This window comes from Rhinatrema bivittatum, chromosome 1, assembly GCF_901001135.1.
Source record: "Rhinatrema bivittatum chromosome 1, aRhiBiv1.1, whole genome shotgun sequence".
In the NCBI taxonomy this organism is placed as follows: domain Eukaryota; kingdom Metazoa; phylum Chordata; class Amphibia; order Gymnophiona; family Rhinatrematidae; genus Rhinatrema; species Rhinatrema bivittatum.
In genome coordinates this window covers 509,265,360-509,283,742 of record NC_042615.1, presented here as the reverse complement: position 1 = coordinate 509,283,742, position 18,383 = coordinate 509,265,360, and the positions used below count along the sequence as shown (strand labels likewise).

Sequence of the window (18,383 nt, the reverse complement as noted above, 5' to 3'; positions counted from 1 at the left end):
CACCAAAACCTCACAAATCTACAAATAGCCTTGTAGGAGCCATACGCAGACAAGAGAGGCCATTTCCGTTCCTTCCTACACAGACGCTACAGGAAGTAGGGCAAATTATTGGCAGATCTACCGCTCTCTCTCTCTCTCTCTCTCTCTCTCTTTCTCTTTCTCTTTCTCTTTCTTTCGCTCTCTCTCTCTCTTTTTCTCTTCTCGCTCGCTCTCTTTCTCTCTCTCGCTCGCTCTCTTTCTCTCTCTCGCTCCCTCTCTTTCTCGCTCTCTCTCTCTCGCTCCCTCTCTCTCTCGCTCTCTCTCTCGCTCTCTCTCTTTCTCGCTCTCTCTCTTGCTCTCTCTTTCTCGCTCTCTCTTGCTCTCTCTCACTTTCTCGCTCCCTCTCTCTTTCTCACGCTCTTTCTTTCTCTCGCTCCCTCTCTTTCTCTTGCTCTCTCTCGCTCCCTCTCTTTCTCGCTCTCTCTCTTGCTCTCTCTCTCGCTCTCTCTCTTTCTCGCTCTCTCTCTTGCTCTCTCTCACTTTCTCGCTCCCTCTCTTGCTCTCTCTCTCTTTCTCACGCTCTTTCTCTCTCTCGCTCCCTCTCTTTCTCTTGCTCTCTCTCTCTCTCTCTCGCTCTCTCTCTCTTTCTTTCGCTCTCTCTCTCTTTCTCTTTGACTCTCTCTCTCAGCACCTTTCGTATACTATTTATTCTAGCCATTAATCTGATATCGCACTGCTTCCCATCCCAGTATTACCCGATGATCAAAGCAGGAGGTGATATGAGTGTTTTGGCATTCTTGTTTTTCATTTGTAAATCCATCACAATCGTGATCTTCACGAGTCAAATCAGACTTTCGGCATCCTGCATTTTGCCGGAGTTTTGTCAGCCGCCCCTCACCACCCCCCATGTTCTCTGTTTTGCAGAGGAAGTGTCTTTCACAGTTTTGCATTCATATCCTGCAATCACTTAACAGTAAAGCACAGCTCCCAATCCTGCACCATTATCACGAGTTGGTGAATTCATCAGCAGCAGCCTACCCGTCCCATTATTCACCTGCTAACAGCTTAATGAGTGAAGCAGTCTCCATGGAAACCGGTACAGAGAGGTGGGAGGGTGGGGGCATGGAGAGATAGAGAGAGAGAGACACACAGATAGGAAAAGTGATAGAGAAAGGGAGGGACTGGAGGAGGAGAGAGAAGATAAAAGGATAGATACTGAGAGAATTATAAATATATAGACAGACAGGTGAAGCACAGGAAGAGGCGTTGAAATTAGGAGGTACAGAACAAGTTGGACTGCTACAGATCCCTACACGGAAACTACAGGTAGCAGAATCCCTCACCTCCAGTGCACACACAGAACCCAGACCCTCACCTAATACAAATAAGTGACCCCAAATTAGAAATAGCAACAGGCAGACAGAAACAGAACTGGAAACCCCAAGAAGCCAAACTCAATATGTGGTGACCCAGTGGAGAGAACCAGAAAGAAAAACATGTCTTCCTGTACTGTGCAAAATGCAAAGATATAAGAGAGACATACAGTTCCAAAAATCTGACAAAGAAAATTGAAGACTTCCCACCAAAGAATGAGCAGGAAACAGGAGAAACCACAGCAAAATCTGTGGTATCCACTGACCAGGCCAGAAACGTAATCTGACCAGAGACAATACAGACCAACACCAAAACCTGGGAAGCGTCCTTGTGGTACTTGGTAATTTTATTTTATATTATTTTTGTTTTCTTTTGAATCAATTTGAGAACAATTTTTGAAAGGGAAGATGGCTCAGGATTTCACAGTATGCGCCCTTATAGCTGGGCCTGGGCCTCTCTTTAGGTCAGGGGAGGAAGACAATGCACATAGATTTGATCTTCAAATGTACACCTGTTTTATTTACCCCTGGTCGGCCACCTGCAGAAAAGGCAGGTGCAGAGGGACTCGGCCACTTTGTGGGCCACTTTTCAATGGGCAAACTCCCATCCTTGTAATAACGCCAGGCTATTCAGAATTGTCTCCCCTATGTATTACTTTGGCAACACATTACAAATTGTCCTGCCAATAAAGTTCCTTGAATCATGAGCAAAAGACAGAAATGGGAGGATGGGACACGGGCCGAGAGGAAGTAAAATAAAGAAAAAACAGAAAAGAGAGAGCTAGAGAGAAAAATAAGTTAGGGGTGGGGGTGGGGGGAAGGTTGCTTCATTCCCCACAGTGAGCATCTGGGGTGCGATAATAATCAGTCTCTGGGTGTAGAACAGGCTGTGTAGCAGGAGCAGAGTTGTCCATTCCTGCCCCTTTTGCCAAGCTATGAATCTGTGCTGGCAACGAGTTGCAAAGCTGTGGTTATTAATGCCTCCCATCAAAGAGGAGAACCCGCTGCCCACCCATCATGCCCTCTCCCCTGCCCCATACACAAGGTAGACCCATTTAAGGCAAACTTCATAGTAACTGTGCCAATGTGCAGCCTCTTTCTCTGTCACGGCTTTCCAGTCATTAGTGATCAGTTCCCTGCTCTAAAAAGAGAGAAGCTTTCTTGTTTCTTTTCTCTCTCTCTCTCTCCGTTTCCATCCTTTTTTTCTGTGTGCATGTCTGCCCCTCTGCCTCTCTCTCTCTCTCTCTCTCTCTTTCTGTCTCTGTGTGTCTGCTCTCCTCCCCCTTCTGATGCAGCTTCAGCGCCAGCCCGCCTCCTCCTGTAGTCCACCTCAGAGCCACCACCCTCCACCATCTCTCCCTCTCTCCTCCGATTTTTTTGGGGCAGCCTCATTCTCCATCCCCCAGGATGATGGGCCCTGCTTTCCTCCTCACCTCTCTTATCCTTTCCTCCGGGACCCTCCCTTCCTTCAGCAAGGTAAGACCCAGGGCAAAGAGATGAAGGGCAGGGAGGTGGGGGATCTGCACCGCGCCAATACTACCTTCCTGAGCAAGACAACTCCCCCCCCCCATCCCCCCGTCTCCAATGTTTCCAGATGATTTTCCCAGGGTGGGGGGGGGGGGGGGAATGTGTGACAGAATCTGAGGGGTTTTCTTCACTTAAACTATGTTTTTTTTAATTGATGTGTTATCTGCTGGGGCTTTTATGAAAGATTTTATTTTGGTGTCAGGGGTTTGACTTTGTGTTTGTGTGCTGATTCATGGAAGTTAGGGGGATTCATTTTGCCTGCTAGATGTGCCTGCTTATATTAAAAGAGAGAGAGAGAGAGAGAGAGACAAAAGAGAGATGGAAAGAGAAGGAAGGTGTGGTGGGGCAGAGCGTGTGAGGGAAGCTTACACTACTGTTGCCAATGCTGTATCTGTTCTGTTGTAGAGCAGTGAGTGTGTGTGTGTGTGTGTGTGTGTGTGTGTTCGTGCCCTCGCATGTGAGGGAAGCTTGCACTGCTGCTGTCCATGTTCTATCTGTTCTGCAGCGGGGCAGTGTGTGAGAGGGAAGTTTGAACTGCTGCTGCCTATGCTTTATGCATCCTATAGTGGAGCAGAGTGTGTGTGTGTGTGAGAGAGTGAGAGAGAGAGGGAGAGAGAAAGAAGCTTGTACTGCTGCTGCTGCCTGGGCTGTACATATTCTGTGGTGGGGCAATGTGGGTGTGAGGGAAGCTTGTACTGCTGCTGCCCATGATGACTCTGTTCTATGATGGGGCAATGGGTACCAGTTTACAAAATGACAATCTTGGAGCAGGGACTTCAGATGTGTAAGAGAGACCGTGCAGGTGACAGATGGACAGGGATATCAGTGATGTTAATAGGACAGCCGCTTGTGTTTGTATATGCTCTAAGCCAGTGGTTCCCAACCCTGTCCTGGAGACCCCTCCCCCCCCAGCCTGTCGGGTTTTCAGGATATCTACAATGAATATGCATGAGAGAAAATGTGCATGTTATGGAGACAGTGCATGCAAATTTTCTGTCATGCATATTCATTGTGGATATCCTGAAAACCTGACTGGCTGGGGGGTCTCCAGGACAGGGTTGGGAACCACTGCTCTAATAGACAGTTGTGTATATGGGATAGTGTGTAGTTCTTTCTGAGTACATGTGCATTTATAAATTAGATTACTATGAATGAATATATTCACGAACAAACTTGCATAATATGATTTCACTCCTGCTTCCTGTATGTGGGTGCATAACTGGCTGGAAAATTGTTTTCTAGATGTAATTATCAATGATTCAATGCCAACGTGTCAGAAAACATGAAGGGGCCTCCCAAAGGCTCTGTCTTGTGACCAGAGTTTCTTTTTATTAGATGCATGGAAGATTTCCTAGCGAAGTTGCTGAATCTCTATTACTGGAGGTTCTTAATAGCAGGTTAGACTCACACCTGCCTGAGTTGAGGAGGGGATCTTTAGGTACAATGGGATGGACCGGTTGTGCTCATGAGATCCTATATTATTCTATCTTTGTACGTTTCTTAATGAATGAATGAATATGTATGAATGGAAGAAAGTATAATCATTGAGTGACTGGAGAAAGGGGGTGGGGGAGGCTAGAGGTATGGATAAGCACTTTCAACCTGTTGTGCCCATGGTAACACAGATGGATAAATGGTGGATGAATGGGCATGGATGAACTGAACATGTGTGCTAGTGTGAGCATGTAAAGTGTTCTGTAGAAGAAAGTTCAGATATTCAGAGAGACAGCCATCTTAGTCTGGTGTAGCAAAAATGACACAAGACGGGTGGCACTTATAAAGACTAACCAATTTATTGCGGCATGAGCTTTTGAAGACAGAGTCCACTTTGTCAGATGTGCACTCTATCCTCGGAAGCTCATGCCTCAAGAAACTAGTTAAGTCTATAAGGTGCCACCCGCCTTGTGTTATTTTTAGAGAAGAAAACATGCATCTTGACCTATCTCTGTATTTGTGTGCCTGCACACCTGCACTCTTTGGGCCTCATTTTTCCCCATTCTATGCATCTGGAAAAACAATCTTTCTTTGAATAATGTCCTTTTCATGCCTTCTCCATTGACTGGACAGCTAGCAGGTATGGAAATACATCTATAAAGCCATGGTTGTCACATGCAAGGAGGAGACCAGACTGGACAATGTTATCAGCCTGCAGCTGGGGACTTATCGCAGTACTCTTCCTTTCTGCAGTTTGCTGGAGAGATAAATCCCACCTGCTGCCCTGCGACACGAGGAGCCCAGAGATGCTCTTTATTCCCTTTGAAAGTACATTTCACTTCTGAAACCACTAGAACAAGGCTCATTCAAATCAAGTGATTTACAGCCAAATTGATTCACTAGGAGTCAGTCTTGCATGAGTCAGAGGGAGCTGGGTTGTTGCCCAGACAGTATGATTTAACTTCATTTGCTCAAAAAGACAGCAGGAGCATCCCCCTTTGTCCTATCTCGCCCAGCATCCTGAGACAGCCATAAGTATGACTCAGCGTAAACATCTGAACGACCTCAGGGGAGGGGAAATTGGTACCCCGAGATACTCAATTATGAAGCCAGCATGAACAGCTGAAGAGATTTCAGAGGAGGGGAGGGAGTACCCTGAGAGACCCAGGCCTATAAATCCAGCATGAGCAGCTGATGAGAGGGGAGGAGACAGCGGCACTCTTAAACACAAAAGTATGAATCCAGCATGAACAGCTGAAGACTGACGTTTGACAACTGGGCTTTAAAAAGCAAGAATATTGCCACAATGACATTTCACCCTTCAATAATTGCAACTTGGTTGCTGCTATTTCTCCCCCCCTGCCCCCCCCCCAAAAAAAAACAAACCCAAAACACACACATCTGGACAATGTTTCAAGTAGGTTTTCAAACTAGTCTTCCTTGAGGAGGCCATTGTGGGTATCCATTTTGTTCCTCAGGTGTTGTGCAGTGAAGTAGGCCTTGTCTGTCTGACCTCCTAATGGGAGATGAGTAGGGTGGAATGCACAGACATGGTTGAATACATTGCTTTTTGTCAGGTACCACGCACATGTTCCTGGCATCAGCATTTTATGCTCTTCAAGGTCAGCCAGCTCACTGCTTTCTGCAAGGTTCTTCATCAATCTGGCTAAACAATAAACTGCCTTCATGTCTATTAGTTACATTTACAGAGGGCTGGCCTACATCCCCGTTTTCATTTCAGAGCATCAGAGTCATTAGGGGAAATGATCAAAGACATTCACCCGTGGCAGTGCCACTCTGAACCCTCTGCTAAGCTGTAATGATCTCCCACCACCCAGAATGCCCGGGGAAAGCTTCTTTTTATATCATCGTTTCCTTCATGTCAGATTTTCTCACTGCTCATGTTTCAGTTTTTAGAGCTTGATCAGCATTAGGGTTCCTGGTTTTTCCATGTTTTCTTTTCCACAGGTTGATACAGATGGAACTGAAATTTAAATTTTATTTGTATTTATTTTTCTGCCAATCCAAAATGAATACAAATAAAAGTGTCCAAGTTCACTGTGGAAGAGTGTGCTGACTGACAACTTAAAAGAAACAGCAAGCAGAAAGGGTTTTAAATAGAGTCCTCATTCTAGGAAGCAGCTATATGGATTACTGGTTAACAAACATCCATCCTGAAAAAGCCAAAATAAATTGGAAAATATAACATTTTTAAATCAGGTTATTTTAAAGGAAAATAAATGGGGGGGGGGGGGGGGGGGGAATACAGAAATTAGTGTTTAAAAAATCAACCTGGTAAAATTCATAAGAGTTGTGAGCCTGTTAGCCCTAGTGTTAATTAAGAAGAACCATGAAAAGAAAGCTTTGAGGTACTTGTAAGAAGGAGTCCATGAGCTCTGATCTCCTTCAGCTTAACCAACTGTACAACAGCCAGTGAAGAGCATTGCTATCATTAGCTAATGTAGGGTTCGGGATGCTTGAGGGGGTTTCAGCGTATTCATGGGGCACCTGTCCAAAGTGATGGAATAGACTGTTGAACCCCGGCTGTAGACCCCACCAAGGCTCGTCTGCTACAGGCAGGTCAGGACTGAAGTTTGCTGCTGGTCTAACTTTACCTGAGATCTCACTTTCTGATCACGGCCTTGTCACACACAGTAACAAGGTGTGCAGCAAAATTTGCAGATCTGCAGGAACCTGTTGGCTCACTGCACCCAGGCCTCATTTTTTTAAGGTCGCTACCAACCTAAGCTAGATTTGAAACAATGGCCTAGATGTCACAGACTCTGTAATGCTGTAATTCCCATAAGTCCATCCAGACCTCACCATATGGGCCTGATGTAATAAGGTGCGCTCAGGCAGTTTTTACCTGCAGTTGTGCGCCCATTTTTCTGCACAACTTTACTTCTGATGCAGCAAGGAGTTCTGTGCATAAAAAAAAGTGTGAGTAGAGTAGAACTGTACGCAGCACTTAGTGCCCAAGCATGGAAATCCCTTGTTAATGAAGACATTATCTATTACCATCAATGCAGAAAGGTGTACTGGCTTAACTCAGATTTTCTTAGTGCTGGAAATTTTACTACTGGTCTGAGGTGGAGTAAAATTTCTAGGACTAGTGTTAGTTTAGGAGCAGAAGCAAGAGTTCTGGTGCCGGGAGCTGTAGTCAGGCGCTTATGTACATGATTTGTGCATATACAATATGATAAATCATGTTTTTCTGTGTGCTAAGCCTTTTCTTTGTGCACATTTTCTGGTTTGTAAGCATTTTTTAATGCCAGATGCATTAGCATACCATTAGCTTACTGCATCAGGAGTTTAAAAAATAATTAGCTTGTGCATTAAGAAACTGTGCATTGAAATTCGGCCCACTGTTTTAACATTCAGCTAAGGGTAATTACATCAGCCCCCTCTACCCAGGCTGAGAGATGGAATAACTCCTAGGCAGACCAGTGTGCTTTCAGCACTGGACAGCTCCCTGCATAGAATCACAGAATATGTCAGCAGGTTCCAATTCAAGAAGCTTTATTGGCATAACAATTTGTACCTGATGCAGAAGTATACGTAAAGTGCCAGAAGGGCAGAAGTACAAAATACAGAAGAGAAATAATAAAGAGCATTCCTGGGTTCTGGCAGCATTCAGTATTCTCTCTCTTTCTCTCTCTCTCTCAATCCTGCTGGCATTATAACTTTCACTCTGCTGTTTCTAATTCTAATCTGTGTGTGTGCAGATCTTGAATCTCGTGAGGCTCTCTCCCGCTCTCTTTCTGTTCATTTTTGTCTTTCTCCTTATAATGTTCCCTGTCTCTTTTCTGCATCTCCCATCTAGTTTTCTGTCTCTCCCCCATCTCTCATTCTCAACTCTATTGGCAGGATAATTTGTGCACGTGTTGCCAGATTAATTCACTGGTTAAGAAGAAAATAATAATAATAATAACATGAATAAAATTACAAAGTAATGCACAGGAAGAAACATTTATTTATTTGTTTAGTAAAATTATGAATCGCCTTACAGATTCAAAAGAATCGCCCAAAGCAATGTACAGAACGTAAAACATTAAATTAAATAAAAACAAATCTCTACTGCACATCTCACTGTTACATAACATACCTATTACATCTTAGATGTTACCCATTTCAGACAAGAATAACAAGAACAGTGCTCAGGGTCGGGTGAAACTTCATATCGTCTCTGATCAGATTACACTTCTGGTCTGGAGACAGGATACCACAGATTTCACTATTGTTTCATGTTTATTATTATTATGGTTTCTCCTGTTTCCCCGAAGGATTATACAAAGTTTTTCCTCCTCATTCTTGGTGGGAACCTTTTGATTTTATCTATTAGTTTTTGGAAATGTGTGTCTGTGATACCTTTGTATTTTGCATAGCACAGGAGGATTGCATTTCCGTTTCTGTTTCTCTGATGTTGCAATACATGCAGAGCCTGACTTTTTCGGGGTTTCCAGTTCAGATTTTGTCTGCACATTTAAGTTCCTACTTTGTGGTCACTAATTCAGTATTTGGTGATGGTCCGTCTGTGTTCTGTGTATGTGACTGAGGTGAGGTATTCCACTAGCGTGTAACTTCTCTGTCTAGTGATGGACAGCAGTTCAACTTGTTTTGTTTTCCAGTCTGCTCAGATAATCAATCAATCAATTAATTAATTAATTAAGACAATTTGATAATCCACCATTCTCATCACAAAGGATCATCACAGCAGAGAATAATAAAATGATATAAAAGACCAAAATTATAACAATAAAACTTCAACCCTTCCTCCACCCCCATTTCTCCCAATCCTACCCAATGCCAATATCTTTACCTATAAATTATCATCCACCAATAACCCCACATCTGTTTAACAATCCCCTAAATGCATTTCATTTACACAGCTCTTTACCACATATTAAAAGACTTCTTTATAAACCCATCCTTCCAGTTTTTTCCTGAAAGTTAAGAGTCTAATTTCTTCATGCAGCTCAATTGGGAGTAAATTCCACAACACTGAACCTGCATAACTAAAAGTCTGTTTTTTCATTAAACTAAGTTGGGCTTCTGAAGGAGGAGGTACCATCAACAGTTCTTACTGTGAAGAGCTCTGGAAGGCAAGAACCTTGCAATGAGATCTAGCTTCAACAGACAGCCAATGAGGCTCATGTAATAATTTGCTTTTCCCCATCAGCAGACTTGCAGCCAAATTTTGCAGTAGCTGCAATCACTGAAGGATAACTTTTGGCAAGTTCAAACATAAAGAACTGCAATAATCTAATCTGTTTATCATCAATGCATGAATTATAGTAGCAGGATCTTATGCATCAAAGAAAGGCCAAAAGATGGAGAATCATGAGTAGGCTATGAAAACTAGATTTCTCCACTGAAGAAACTTGAGATTTCATAGCTAATTGAGAATCCAATATAACATCCAGACCTTCACTCTGTAAGCAAGTCTTCTGATATACAGAGCAACAGTCCTAATGATATGCCCCATCTGAAGATCCTCAATACATTTGATTTAGTGGAGTTCAGTTTAAATTTAAACTGACATATCCAATGTGTCACTGCCTCCAGACAGGAATTTAAATTCTGAATTTCTGTTATCTGGTTCTCCCCAGCATATACCACAAACTGGATGTCATTATGCATGACATTCAAAGCCATACTCCTCAATCAGCATTAGTAGTATAGCACAATTGGAATAATATTGCATCCTGTGGTATTCCACATAACAAAAAAAAACAAACCAAAAAACAGTTTGTGAAATAAAAACCATTCCACAAGACACTTTCAAATCTATCTTCCAGTAAGGATGTAACCCAGGAAAAAGTTTTCTGCAAAAGTCCCAATCCCTACAGCTGCAGCAGAAGAAGGCTGGGATCGATGCTGGTATCAAATGCGGCAGACAGGTCAAGCTGAACTTATAAATCATCCTTGGCCCCATCTGCCTGAATTCTGATACCATCTGCTAATGCCAAAAGCAAGCACTGTCTCCATGCCATGACTGGCACAGAACTCTGACTGCAAAGGTTCAAAGATGCAAGGGATCAACTAACTACTGATGGGATACACTTTTCTCAACTAACTTACCTAAAAAGGCAAGTTAGAAACTAGCCAGAAATCTGAGATATCTCCAGAATCTTAACCCCTCTTTTTCAACACTGGCTTAGCAATTGCTGTTTTTAAATTGGTCAGCAAAATATCTTGTTTCAAGGAACTGATAACAATATGAGCCAGAAATGGTGATAGCTCCTGCTCTAAAACCTTCACAAACGTTACTGGGAAAGGTTCCAAAAGGCATGCACAAGAGTAGCATATAGGGTCATCAAAGTTTTTGTCACATCAAAGGGAGAAAGAATCTTACACTCAGAAAACCCATCCAATACTTGGAGGCAACATGCAACTGGTCGGGAAACAGTGACCTCTGTAGGTCTCTGTACCTCACCAGTACTGGTCCTCATTCCAGAGCGGTCTGGCACATCGGTGAAAGCAGTATCTCTCACAGAAAGATTTACTGAATCCCCCCACTAGCCACAGAATTCCCAAATGCCTCAATTGGAGGTGCGGTCACCAGAAAAGTATCCCGGATATTTTTTTTTTTAAATTTTTCCTCTCAAAATAAATTGCAGGATTCTCACTCCTAAGGTTTTACACAGAGAGAATACATACAACTGTCATCCCGCTTTCTTGCCACCTGATCCACCCAGTCTGCTCATTTGTGCCCACCCCCTGTACGGCCACAGGTCTTACTCAGTCTGTAGCCGTCCCCCTCCCCCTCCCACCAAGGTCCCGTTCCGTCTGCCCCATGATTTAGTGTTTTGCTACCTACCACCTCTGCTAGAGGCCCATTCCAGGTATCCCTCGCTCCTCGATGAAAAATTATTTTCTCACATTTTTTTTCAGCCCCCCCCCCCCCCTCCTCCCCCTTCATTCAGCTTAATATGGTGATTTTATTCTTCTTGGAAAAGTGCAGCTCCCGGTACTTCATTGAAACCTGCTGGATGCTTGAATGTGTATATCATATCTCCCCCTTTTCCTCCTTTCTTCTAGTCAGTACATCTTTAGCTCTTTCAGTCTCTCTATCTCTATGGCTTACGCACCATTGTGGTGAGCTTTTTTTTTTTTTTTAATTGCCTCTACCATTTCAATGTCATTTTAGAAATATGGCCTCCAGAACTGCCCACAGGCCTCAGAACGGGACTTTTATTACTAGGGATGTTATGGTGTAAACCGCTGAAGTAAGCGATATAGACATTTTTCTAAAAAATAAATAAATCTCACCTGAACAGAGGTAATGCTACTTCCCTTTCCTACTAGTGCTTTCAGCACTGGACAGTCGCCTGTACGTGCCGCTTTGCTTTCTTGAAAAAGTTCTATTTAGTGCAACTCATCATCAGTGAAGTTTACATCTATGTTGGGTTTTTTTTTTCTGGCCAACCTGGTTAATAGGGACCATTTTATATTTACTATTTTTCCTGAGCATCCACCATGATGTTGTTTGCCATATGTGGGGATGCTCTAGGAGAGCATTCCATGCATCCAGCACCCTTTCCATGAAAACATATTTCCTGACATTGCCTCTGAATCTGTAGCCTCAGAGTATCATATGAGGGGGGTTATACTGTACCTGCACTAAGCAGAATGGATTGATAACATTGTTATGGAAAGAAGAATTCACTCAGTGTAAAGTATTGCCTCTTTCCCTATTCTTATTTTACAGTTCACTTGGAAATGTTTTGTTCACTAGTGGGTGATCTTGGTCTAGTACTCACCAGTAGCTTTAAAATGTAGGCCCCACACTTAGTTGAAGCAAAGGAATTTATTTGCCAGATATGAACGGGAGGCCTTAGAAACTGGGTGATCATAAGCAAAAGATGCACTGCAGACATCAAGACAAGCCAGTGGGCTGTCTGTGTTGGCAGTGCTAGCTCTCCATCTTTCAAATGCCAGAAAGGCTAAGTAAGACAGCTGGTTGCTATTGGCAACTAGAGAAGAGCTAATCTATGCAAGACAAGTTGTTTTCCTATGTACTCTGAAATTACATGACAAAAACATTATTTAATATTTTTTCTCACCTCTCTCTCTGTTTGTCTTTCTCCTTCTCTCTCTCTGTTTTATAGCCTTTAGGGAATGGGCCACAAAGTTCAGTCCACCAAGAGGTGGGTGCTGTCCGACGTCTGCGCCGAGACCTCTCCATGCCTTTGCCCTATGAAGCTGAGATGATGGGCTACCCTCCCACTGAGCAATTGCGCAATAAAGCCTACCTCCCTGAGGTCAGTGATGCCCTATTGGCACGATTGGCTGGCATCCAGAAGGATGAAAGGCTGGCCCAGACTCTCGAGAGGATGGGGGCAGCAGGAAGAACAGATCAGGGTCTGGAGCGGCTTGTACCAAGTGGGCGGGATCAGGATGAGCGGTTGGGCCTGGCCCTGCAACAGGCAGTGGAGGATGGACGACAGGGCGACAAGGAGGCCATGTACCTGGCTAACCTGTTGCACCTCTGGAATGACATGAGCCAGGCAAGAGGGTACACTAATCAGCTTCCTGGGTCCCCCAGAGCTCCCAAGATGGAGAATGAATTTCAAGGCCTTTACCCCGACTATGATGAAACTGGGCCAATGTCAAACATGGCGATGGCTCCCAGCTCAAGAAACCAGCTGAATATACAGCTGGCCCAGGATCTCCTTAACCGCTACAGGCAAGATGAAGCCCCTCCCTCACGGTTGGACCTGGAAGAACCCAATGAGGAGGATGGACAAATGGATGAAGAAGTCTTAAGGTAAACTAATTTCTTAGCTTTCAGGTGGTGTGGATTTGTTTGGTCAATGCTTGCTTATTTGAGTCCATTCTCCCTCACTCTTCACATTGCCATCTTTTCTCACTGCAGTGCAGTGTTTATTTATTTGCAAGATAATTATATAAAATATATTTATTTACATATTTTATATTATTATATTTGCTGAACACCCAACTACCTCAGTAGTCTAAATGTAGCACAACAAAAAACATTCAGTAAAAATATAAAACATTATAAAATACTAGTAGTTCAATAAATAAAACACAATACAATAATAAAATGCATAACAATACCCATGCATCACATCTAACACAAAACATGATTAAATATTAAAATCCATACATATAATAGATCCATCCATACTAAATACATCCATCCATTTCCACACACCTGGCTTTGCCTTCACCTACTTCCATATTAGTAATCTAGGACGGTTATCAGATCCATTGCTGCATCCATTCAAACAGCATCCAGTCATGCTCTGCCATTCTAATACTTCAAAGGCGATATGCACAGCCACCTCAGAGGGTGGATGGGCTGGCACCCAGGGTGGGAGGGGGGAAAGCAAGTGTCAATAATGAATGTAACAGGCAAATGCGAACTTGTCACAGAAGGGCAAAACAAGGAGACATTTAAAAGTATCTCCAAAACTCGTCTTGTCCTTCATGAGATGCAATCAGCATCAGTCTTCATCCCCATATCTTCCTTTCCTCCTGCTTAGATCACTGCTACAAGCATTTATTTTTTTTTGGGGGGTGGGGGTGGGGGAAGGGGTATTACAGTATAGAAATATGATATAAAAGTAATTTCTCTGGGACAAGAGAAATTGCTAGTTATTGTCCTTGTATGATTCGGCTCAATTGCTGATTTTTTTCCCTCGTATGAACGTTTCAGAGTGCTGATCTACGGTCAGTGCCATACAGCAACAACGTAACCATGTCTTGTACAGCACCGCACAGGGTCGCTGCCAGTCTGCCACGGAAAACTCAAAGGAGAGTTATGTTTTGCATGGCCCTGCAAGAGCTGCCAGCACAACCGAGGAAAACAAGGGACGAGACTTTATACAGCACCGCATGGGATGTACTGAAAGGCAAAACACTGGTTATGCCTCATACAGGGCTGAGCAGTGTCTGCATTATGTAAAATAAAATAGTTAAACCTCCGCAGACCTGAACATCCTGACTGCATTTTAGGAAAACCGGTGGAAGTAACCATCATAAATGGCAGGGGAAAAATGGTTTCCACTCCTGTACCTTTGTACCTTCTCTCCCCTGACGGGGAACCCCACCCCCCCAGCAGCACATATAGTTTTACCCTCCTCTCTTTGGAATTGCGTGTGCACATTCACCCCCATCTCTGCAAAACAGGGCGCAGGCTTTCGCCCCCTTTCTCCATAACGGCATGCTTGCTTTCATCCCACAGACCCTGCGTCAAACACGCAAAATGACTAAAAGCAGTTTTATGTGGACTTCTCCCTTAAGTCGCACTCCTGAGGGACAGTTTTGGTTGGGATACCGAGAGGAACGTTGAAGCAACCAAAATCAATCACCACATGTCTCGGAACGAGATGGCTTATATGCTTTCCCAAGTGGGATACACACACACTGACATCACAGATCGAACAGATTACACTGAGAGAGAGAGCCTGCACCTTCTGCAGTACTATGTACACAGCAGGGTGCAGAAATCAAATAAGAGTTCCACCTTTTACAGTGCTGTGCATGCTGCCAGTGTACTTTATAAAAGCACTATATACAGAGAAATATTTGTATTCCCTTTAAAACTAGTCTACTAGAGGCATTTTAAAGACTGTTACTGTATATGATGCCTGTAATCCTTCCCACAGGAGGCTTTGATTTGGCAAACCCTTCTGCTTTTATATTTCTAATGTGGTAACTGCGAGAACGGGGAGCTGGTCCTCTGGATATTGCACTGCCTCTGTGAAACGCTTGCGCCGACTTCAGAAACCCAGTCTTGTCTGTAACCGGAGCTCGCCTTTTCTTGCTCCGCCTGCAGGTATTTGGTGGGGCGGATCCTGGCGGGCATGGTCGGAAAGCCCCAGCACCTCTCGCGACGCGACCTGGTCCCGCTGGAGTTCCAGGGGGCCGCCAAGCGCCTGCGCCGCTCCCTGGACGAGGACCGCCTGCCGCAGCCCAACCTGCTGAGGGTCAAACGGCTGGGGGACGGGGACGAGGAGGCTTCCGCCGTCTTGGGGGACGCCACCTACAGGCTCCAGCGTGCCAAGAGGGCAGAGGAGCCCGTGGACGAGCCCGCCACGGCGCTGCGCAGCAAGCGCTACGCCGCTTACAGCGACCCCGAATTCCCTGAGCACTTCCTCAAGTACCTGCCGGAATGAAGAGGCCGAGGAGAGGCGGGCGTTGACAAGGGGGGAGAGCGTAACCAAACGAAAGCATAGGAAAATATATATAATATATATATATATATATGTGTGTATACATACAGAATAATCTCTTACTAACGAATGCATCACATTCTGTATAACTCCGTGCAGATGGTTGATGTGATCGAAGGGGCAAGAATTGGTTTGATTCCTATTTTTCGCTTTATAATTCCTAAATGCTTTCTTTAACCGTGCATGTGTGTGCGTGCCTGCATTCTTAGTGCAAGAACTGAAAAAGCCAGTTGGAATCTGGGGAGGGGGGGAGAGACCCCTGCCTCTGTTTCTGGAGATGAGAGATATCATGAGAAATGATTTCCACTTTCCAAAACATTTACATCTAGAAATCCGTCGATACAAAACTCCCTTATCTGGAGATCTGGTCAGTTCATTGATTAAAAGTCCTGGTTTGTTTGTTTTTTTTTTCTCCACAAACCCAAATACTGCAGAAAGAAAAAAGTGTTAGGAAACTCATAGGTCCATATTCAAAACTCCACGGAGCGGGTAAGTTATCCAGATAATTTTAGACCTGCTATTTGTGCGGATTGGCTTGTCTGAACAAATTTAGCCAGATAGCGCTCAGTATGAAGTTATCCGGCTGAATAGGTCAACCCACCATAGCCGGGCCTCCAACTCTACCCTTTTTTGTCTAGGTAACTTTGTCCAAAGGTTTGTGTGGACAAAGCTGCCCTAATAAAAGGGGAATATATTTAAAAGTCCAGATTGATGCTGATAAAAGCCAATTTTGGCTGCATAAATCTTTTGATCATGAAGCTCTCGGGCCTTGCCACTTTGCAGTAACTGAGTCTGCAACAACAAAGAAAAAAAAGTTATTTACCAGGAAACAGAGGCAGAATTATACCAAGAGTCCTAGAGCAGAGAGTCACACAGGCATCACCAGAAGGGAAGTATTCTTATTCAGTGGTTCTAACCCGTTTAGGGAGAGTGTAACTAGCATTTCTGTGACTCATTCAGGGGTGCAGGCACAGTACCTTACCACCAGAAACAGATCTAAATTCTCTGGTTTTCTTCTTTGCTTTTTTTGCCAAACCGCAGCGCCAGAATTGTATTGTTTTTTTCTGGAAGTACACTTGGTGCCAATAAAGCCTATCAAGTATTTTAATGTAGCACAACTCAGGAGTCTGATTCTTTTGGCAACATGTTTTATGTGTTTCTGCAGGACTGATCTGACAAGTTCTTGCACCTGGGGGCAAATCCAGGGCCGGTGCAAAGGTATTAGGCGCCCTAGGCAAATCTTCTGACTTGCGCCCGCCCCCCCCCCCCCCCCCCCCCCCCCACCCCGGTCCAGGCCTTGGTTCCAGCCCTGACCTCATTCATTCAGTTAGACCCCCCCCCCCCTTCTCTTACACACACTTAGGTTCCTTGTCTCATTCACACACACTCACACACGCTTACACAGTCTCCCTCCCTCTCTCTCACTAACGCCATTGCTCTCTTGTACACACAATCCCTCTCACTCTCATACACACACACACACACACACAGAGGCGCTGCTCGCAGACTGCCGGGACTCTGCTTCTCTCGGCCGTGAGTGGGATGGGCTCCGCTCGTGGCCCCACATGGCTCTTTGCCGTCCCCTAATGGCTGGTGCCCCAGGCAACTGCCTAGGTTTGCCTCTTTGGATGCACAGGCCTTTGCACAGGCCATTGGCTAGGGTGGCATCTTACAGCACCCCCTGGAGCCTCCGGGTTCGAGTGCATGGGAAGCAAAAGGATTTGAAAGGATCAAGTGCTGGCAAAGAGAGAAGAGAGGACTATGCAGAGATTAGACAGCGAGGATGAGAGAATAAACAAAGAGAAAAAGAGAGGAGGAAGGGTAGAGGGAAAGATAAGATTAGTGCAGCGTATTCAGAATGTATTTGCTAACTAATGGAGACTCTACTAAAGGAAATGAGAGTAACGTATCTCAAGTCCAGTGGGCTATGGCTTTACAAAGGAGATTGTGTCAAATGACTCTGATTTTTTCAATTGGGCAACTAGAGAATTGAACCCAAATGCTACAATGGATGTAGTTCCCTTGGATTTCAGCAAAGCTTTTGATACTGTTCTGCATGGGAGCAGCTTGGAGGTAGGTCTCAAGGTGGTGGACTGGATAAGAAATTGGCTGAAGGATAAGCAACAGAAGATGGTGATAAATAGAAGTCACTCTGAGGAGAGAAAAGTGACTAGTAAAATGCCCCTGGAATTGGTCCTGGAGTCGCTTCTATTCAACATCTTTGCAAGTGATATTGCAAAAGATTTAGAAGGAAACGTTTGTCTTTTTTTTTTTTTTGCAGAGATCTGCAGCAGAGTGGATGCCCCTGATTGAGAAGTGATCTAAGAAAGCTTGAGGTTTGGCAGTTAAGATTTGATGTAAAAAAAAAAGTGCAGAATCATGCATTTGGGGTGCAGAAATCTGCGGGAGCAGTTCATGATGGGAGTGAGAACGAATCAGGAGAAAAGCCTTGGGGTAAAACGATCTGAGAGAGGTGAAATGGCATGATAAGGCAATGTAAACTAGGAAAAACAAGTAAGCTAATACCTCATCGCCATGAAATGCCAAAATCCAACCTGAAGAGGGGTGAATGAAATCATACCACATTAGAGAAAATTCTTTTTGTCATGTCAAGGGATGGTATCAGAAGTCAGTGTGAGCTGCAGTAGGTAATCTACTGTCTCTCACCCGCAATAGGCCACAAACAGTTGTCAGACACCGGCACTCAGTTGTCATGTCATTTACTGACCTATGAATTTTGACATTTTAAATAATACTTTCTAAATGAAAAACTACCATGAGTTGTACTTATTTAGCTAATTGCTGGTGTCTTATACCCTTCATAACACCCTGGTATATTGCTCCCAACACAGCCAGTGTTTCGACAGTG

At 44.2% G+C, this 18,383-nt stretch overlaps 1 protein-coding gene across 1 annotated transcript; it reads left to right on the top strand.

Moving 5' to 3' along the window:
* The first annotated feature begins 2,676 nt into the window (after positions 1–2,676).
* On the top strand, positions 2,677–16,632 carry PCSK1N (proprotein convertase subtilisin/kexin type 1 inhibitor). The gene is made up of 3 exons (XM_029611494.1): positions 2,677–2,828; positions 12,425–13,083; positions 15,118–16,632. Exons 1-3 carry the CDS (start codon positions 2,760–2,762, stop codon positions 15,455–15,457), a joined length of 1,068 nt encoding a protein of 355 aa, XP_029467354.1. The 5' UTR covers positions 2,677–2,759; the 3' UTR covers positions 15,458–16,632.
* The last annotated feature ends 1,751 nt before the right edge of the window (positions 16,633–18,383 follow it).